This window comes from Vitis riparia, chromosome 1, assembly GCF_004353265.1.
Source record: "Vitis riparia cultivar Riparia Gloire de Montpellier isolate 1030 chromosome 1, EGFV_Vit.rip_1.0, whole genome shotgun sequence".
Taxonomy (NCBI): domain Eukaryota; kingdom Viridiplantae; phylum Streptophyta; class Magnoliopsida; order Vitales; family Vitaceae; genus Vitis; species Vitis riparia.
In genome coordinates, this window is record NC_048431.1 from 1,661,625 (window position 1) to 1,668,620 (window position 6,996).

At 36.1% G+C, this 6,996-nt stretch overlaps 1 protein-coding gene across 3 annotated transcripts; it reads left to right on the plus strand.

The window, feature by feature from the left end:
- Positions 1-491: 491 nt before the first annotated feature.
- LOC117907134 (cytochrome c6, chloroplastic) lies at positions 492-5,738 on the plus strand. 3 transcript variants are annotated; one of them, XR_004649972.1, is made up of 9 exons: positions 492-602; positions 680-806; positions 1,978-2,075; positions 2,151-2,182; positions 2,696-2,759; positions 2,840-2,997; positions 3,918-5,211; positions 5,322-5,396; positions 5,523-5,738. XR_004649972.1 is itself a non-coding variant. In XM_034820564.1 (6 exons), the coding sequence occupies exons 1-6, from the start codon at positions 543-545 to the stop codon at positions 2,978-2,980; spliced, it is 522 nt and encodes a 173-aa protein (XP_034676455.1). In that variant the 5' UTR covers positions 492-542; the 3' UTR covers positions 2,981-3,263. The 3 variants fall into 3 exon arrangements, 1 of the variants encoding a protein (XP_034676455.1); XR_004649971.1 differs by lacking the exon at positions 3,918-5,211; XM_034820564.1 differs by lacking the exons at positions 3,918-5,211; positions 5,322-5,396; positions 5,523-5,738 and having other exon boundaries at positions 2,840-3,263.
- The last annotated feature ends 1,258 nt before the right edge of the window (positions 5,739-6,996 follow it).

Genomic DNA, 6,996 nt, shown 5'->3' on the forward strand with positions numbered 1-6,996 from the left:
TGGATATTCTTGTAAATAAATAAAAAAAATTATTTACTAAATTTTAAGTTATTGAACAATTTCTAAATATTAAGAAAATAATGTTTTTTTAAATATTAGAATGCAATTTAATTTTTATTTTTAAAGATATAACATTAAAAAATAATATATTTTATTTTATTTTTATCATAAGTATTTTGATTTTTTTGTTTAGCCTAAGATGAATAAGAAATAGTCAAATATTAAATAAATATTTATATCCCTCTTAGTATTTATCAATTAGAAATATTTCATGGAAATATAAAAATATATTCAAATTGTACTTAAAATTATGCTCCATTTGGTACCAATCTATGAATCATTATCAGCATTTTTTCTCTCCCTTTTTGTTGGTAAATAATCATTGCTTCCTCCATTTTTTTTTTTTTGACCAATTTCTCCTGTACTGTCAACCGTGCCTATCTCAAGTATGGGTCCCATAAACAGCTATTCATCTATGAAATTGAATATGAATATGGATTTCAATTCATGCCAAAACTCCATATCTCCATCCACACTCAGAAATGCAGCTTTTGTGTTTAATGCCTACCTGCAGGAGCATGAACTATGCCCTCCCAGTAAAGGTATACGTCTCTCTCAATTTCTGTTCATATTTTCTAAGTGGAAATTTGATTCATTTTATGAAGAGATTTTTCAATAGGGAATGGTGGGGGAAAGAGGAAAAACCCCAGTTCATGAAAAGCAAAAACAGGTGAAGTTCCTCAAGGGTTTGGCTCCACCTCTCATGGCTGCAGTTGTTGCCTTATCTCCTATCTGCAACACCCCAGGTAACCCTCCATTTGTTTCCACTGCTCAAATGCCCTTGTTTTTTCCTTTCCAATAATGCACAATGCCATTAGAGTCACTGTCATATTCATTTGCCACATCTTGTTGCTGGGCTGTTATGCGGGATTTATATTATGTTCAGAAACCAAGGCTTGGGGGTTGAGTAACTGGGTCTTTTCGGTACAGATTCTGGTGGGTTTTTTTTTACCAGGATTTTGAAACCCCATTTGGGAGATTGAAGAATCAGTGTATTGCAATGAACCCTGATGAATAATTGATGGTCTGTCCGCAAAAATTTATGTGATGGAAACTTAGGATGCTATATAATTTGGATAATCTTTTTGGTACAAAGGTAGGGAGGGGCTACAGAAAGGGTTAGCTGTTCGCTACAACCATGAATAAAAGCCTGTTGAAAGTGGGTTTCACCTTGTCTCCAGTGTAATCATTAGGAGCTTTTTCAAACTAATGGATTCACCAGGGTTTTTCATTCTGAAGCCAGCAATGGGCTGTATACAACAGAGTAGTCATTCCTATAACCATAAATATTAAATACAACCCTAAGGAAGGTGGATTTCATTTCATCTCATCTCCAGTAGGATCCTTAGGAACTTCATCAAACTAGTGGGTAAACTTTAGCAAACTGACTCAGGTAGGCCCAAGTTTGTGTTGGTTTCAGTCCACTTGAATCTGGCTTGACCACCAATGCAAATTGCATACCATGCCTGCTGTTGGATCCTTAAATGGTGATCACCAGTAGGGAACAAATTATTGAATAAGCGGCTAATGTTGGAAAGCCACATAATTTAATTAATGTCTTTGCTGTGTTCGGCTTTCGCTCTGCTAATGGGCCGTAACTGACCTATCATCAAATAATATGTTGTTGTAAAACCTGTTTTTTCCACTTATGATTCGACTGAAAGAAGGTCAAGTTTCCATTCAAAATGATTGTTCGTCGCACAGATCATAATAGTTGTATTGCTATTGGTTTTGGATCTTGAGAAATTAAGAATGAAAATTTTATTTTTGTCATACGTGACTGTGTTTATGTAAAGACATTTACTAAACAAAAAATAAAATAAAATGACAAAGAAAATCATAATGTATTGGCATTAAACAAAAAATGAAAGGGGATCAAATTTTACCTTATTTCCCTTGTCTTCTTTCGTGGTGCAGTATCACTTGCACAAACCACAGATATACAAAGAGGAGCCGCATTGTTTGGTCGAGCTTGTATTGGATGCCATGATGCTGGTGGAAACATCATACAACCTGTGAGTTTCATTGAACTTATGAAATATCAAATATAATCACTTATTGTCTAATTTGTAGGTTCCTTCTCTTCCCAGGGTGCAACACTCTTCTTAAAGGATCTACAAAGGTAATAACGCAGAGTCAGTCAATCTTCTGTTGGAACTCGGAAGGCCAAAGTCCTATAGACTTCATTTTGGATCTTGAAAAGCATAAGCAAAACGAAAGAAAATTTCTGAAAATTACTTAAGAATGGATTTCTCAATCAGGAGAATCTCTTTTTGCATTTTCTTTTCTTTTCCCTCATTCTTTCCATATCCAAATGAGCAATAGGGTCTATGGAAAGCATCAATTGGTACTTTTATGGTTAAATATAAAAAACGGTGGACTTAAAGAACATCTAAATGGAAGAAAACATTTTTTTTTATAAAGCATTTTATGCATAAAACAATTTAGCCCCAAAAATGATGTTCAGACGGTTAACTTGGTTTCATCTTCTACTGGTTAGTCCGGTTCACTTTTCCAATAACCTGCTTCAAATCAGTATGTGTTCCCTAAGCATGGTGAAATGTTACAAAGTGATGGTAATTATATCTTCTTTCATCAAATCTTCCTCGAAATAATTCACCTGCCTTCTTCACAGAAATGGAGTTGACACTGAGGAGGAGATATATCGTGTGACATACTATGGCAAGGGACGAATGCCGGTAAGTTTGGTGCTGAAAATTTATGTCACTATTAAGCTTCTACTTGGCCCGACGATCATATGGCTTATGGATTTCTGCAGGGCTTTGGTGAGAACTGCACACCAAGGGGCCAATGCACATTTGGGGCTCGTTTACAGGAAGAAGAAATTAAGCTTTTAGCTGAATTCGTAAAGCTACAGGCTGATCAAGGGTGGCCAAACTTAGAAATTTCTGGAGATTGATTCCTGCTAATAGGAAGGTACAAATGATGTTTCAACTGGTTGCTATGCTAACTTATTTGCGGAGGAGAATGTTTTTAATGTCTTGCACCTCATAGTGAAAATTGTATAAGTTGGCGATGGTGAAAATATCTGCAAATTGAATATCTGATAGGTCTTGAGTTTTGATGCATGTTTTCCCAGAAGTTTTAGGTCACAAAGTGCAAGAAATCGCTCCAAGCAATTAGGAAGGCTCTGTTGCATCTTACATTGAATGAAATAAAGTCATTTCAATCATTTATTATCATTCCAAATGATCGCTCCATTTAATTGTAATTTTTCCATTCATGTACCATGGAGCAATTCACTCTTCAAGGGCCTCCAATGTTGCCCCAAGGCAATGCCAATACTTGGCCTTGTACTCCCTGTCAATAGCCTACTTTATTGAACACCTGGAGGGATTTGAAAAAAGAGAGAAGAAAAATGGCTTGTAATGTTCTTGGGCATTATTAGTCTTGATGGCTCTAAGAGATAATTGGGGATTAGAAAAAGAAGGTAAAACTGCCTAGGGTAATACTTGATTTCAATTAGAGGACGCTTAATGTGAAATTCTCAAATGCGTTTCCACTTACAAGCAATGATAAATTAGTTAAGCCAAGAAATAACTGATTTCGACCTTCAAGATTCTGACCAAAATCTGTTGTCAATCTTGGGGAGGCACACATCTGGTAAACAGGGAAACCATTGGGGCTTGGGTTTCGTACCTTTATCTATTTCTTAAACCTAAAGGCATGTGCCACAAAGGGTTGTGTTACCCCCTTGATTCTTGTTATACATGATACCAGTTGCAATAAGAATCAAAATGTGAATAAAAACATTGTATATGCCACTGGTTCCACTATTTCTTCGTTTTTTAGCTCATTGTTAGTCTGTTGATGAACTTGCTCATTCTTTATTACAGAGGGGTGAGGCAGGGCCAGTCTATTTCCGCCCCACCTTTTGCTTGCTCCTTCTATTTGTATCTTTATGTATTCACTCAAGGTAGTATTGTCTCTCCTTATGAAGCACATAAATGAAAAGTAGAGTAGAATTATTTCTATTTTCATGTGCCAGGACCCATCACTATGCTAACCATAACAGATACTAACTTCTCCTATTTAGAAGCATTTTGAGTTTGAAACTAGCTCGTGTACATGTGATCATATCTGCTCCATGTTTGTTTTCCCAAAAACCATTATTTTGTCTAGCATAGAGGAAATATGCACATCTCATGTTTCAGACATGGAAACCTTGTGACAATTTGAAGGCATTAACCTGCATGGGCTAGTGATGAAATCTTGACATTCTTAAGAGATTTAAGGTCTTCAACATTTTCAATCAGTGTAATCAGACCTGAGTACTCATCAATTTCTAGTTCTTGGAGTGAAACAAGGTGTTGAAATCCCAATATAGATTTGAGATTATGATAAAACTCGGTTCTTAGATATTTAGAGAAGTAAGATTCTGCAGTTCCTCTAATAATGCAATAAACAAGGGACAACACTACACAAGACTGAGATGATGTGAAGTAATGAAGCTGGAAAATGAAGTCAATTAGCATGTAGCATCTATCAAGGGGCAAATGCTTAAGAGAATTCATATTAGGGATGGAAATAGAGGTGAATCACAATACCATACACAAGGGAGGATTAGAATCCTTACAAAAGTAGGCGGTCAGCACCCCGAGGTTTGGGTCCCCATGGAGACCTAAGGGCTTGGCCATGAAAGGTTCCTTGGTTATCAGAAAATCCTTACAAAATTAGATTTTGGTTTTTATGAGAATGAATATTTTTTTATTCCTGTACCCATTTTTAATTATAATCGACACTCAATAATGAATAGGAACCAGAATAGATTTCCTATTCCCCTCCCCTATTCCAGTGTTCCAAATACACCCTTAAAGTTAAGGTTCAGGAGAAGGTTTATGAATGAAACACAATCATATAGCATGGTCATGAACCTCAATTGCCTACCACCACACTATAGTTAGCATCTTTTCCAGCCTTTTCTGCTCCTTCTTAGACTCCATGCCAGTCCAAGCCGGCTTCCAACAAAGGAACCTAACCTCCAAGAGAGGACTCCGAGAAAAGCAGTAAGAATGATTTCTGCCATCCTTGCTCTTCAGTCAAAAAACCCAATAGAAGACATGCAACACGGTGACTGACACAAGCTGGAACAAGTTGAAAAACCTACTCTTAGAGTCCAGTATATGCAAGGTGACAAAGAATAGTACATATCAATACTTATCATTTGATTACTTGAAGCACTTCTATGATTATGAAATGGTTTAGACTCTGATGTGGTGTAATTTGCATGGTTTTTGCAGGAAATGTAGGGACTCTAAGTCTTATGACTGTAGAAGAACTTGTGGTGCAACTATGCAAACAAGGACAGTTTTCAGGTTATCGTCCATCCTAGAAATGACTAGATAGTCCTATGACCAATCCAATATGATTAGATGATTCTTAGAGTGTATACATAATGCATATATGCAAATAAAACATGTCCTCCTCTACTCTGAATGCAGATTTCTGGGATCCTCTGCAAGAACATGCAACGGTTTAAGCTTAATCAAGATGGCTAGCCAGTGGCCATTTTCCTTGGTATGATCTCCTGACAAAATCTATAGTGTAACTCACTCCACCATTGTATAAATTTGACTTGGTGTGAGACCCACCATGAAAATATCTGTTCATTACTCATAAATTTTAGAGTGCTTCAACAGCTCCATTCACCATGAAAATATTTCTTCGACAGATTTAAAAATTATAATGCATAATTTTTTTACCTTCTCCAAAACATTAAGTTCTGGCGTCAATGGCCCAACCCACTTCTATTCTATAGCAGGTTTAGAGTGTTTGGGGCCCAAACCTGATATTGTGCTAGAATGAAGAGTAAATTGGCAAATCATATGGATCAAGCTTAATGGGTGTGATTAATTTTAATTTTAACAGTAGAAAAATCATAAAAATCATAGTAATTTAAAAAAAAATGTAATTATGTAGATTGGATGAAAATAGACAGTCACTCTAATAAATTTAGACTGACTTAAGGGTACATTGGGGGGTTTAGTCGGCACGTCATGGAAGAATTATCCCTAATCATATCAACTTGTCACTCTAGTTAATGCATCTTAATCATAATCTTATACAAGGATTTGAACTAAACATGTTTGCCATGGTCACGCATTAAATCCCATCATTAATTTTGATAATAACATGATCAGCATAGGAAGCACACAGACATAATCACATCATATGGACCCCCCAAGTTGGTAAATGGAGCAAACTTAATTTAATCATGCATCCCTCAACCCTGTTTAGTCTCCTTAATGACTTTTTTATCCTTCATAATTATTTATTAAGCCAAGCTTGCATGGGTTGCGATGGCTTGCTCCATGTTACCATGCCTTGAGCTCAAGGTCATGCTTGGTGTGATTAAACTATTAAGCTATGGGTTAAGACTAGCTTAAAAAGAAGAAAAGTGATTAGGGTTTGATTAAGCGGGGCTCGGAGCGCCAAACCCTAGTGTTTATAATAAAATCTCTTAGCTAATCATTTTGATTAGGGCGAGCTTAAGCCGAGCTGATTAGGGAAAAAGTAGGGTTTTTTAAGATCTCCTTTTCATGAAACCCTAGAGGAGAACATAGACATGTGGGTTTTGATTATTAGTAATTATATGAGATGTAAAGTCCCTAAAAAGGTTTAGGGTAGTGTAATTTAGATATCAACTCATAGCTCACTTTATCTGGACTTACCCTTTTTAATCAAATAAATGGAGAAGACTTTCATGGCCTGAGGTCCCATGATGCAGTGGGGGAAATGGAAAAAGAAACTGATATCTGCCTAGAAAATCCATTTTCCAATGAGTAAAACAGCTAGGAAAGTCAAATGAGACCTATAAAAAAATGACCCTTAATCTTAAAGAAATGGATCTACTAGGAAAATGAAACTTTGAATACTGAATTGGAAAGATTCACATTCATGGAATAGATTAATATG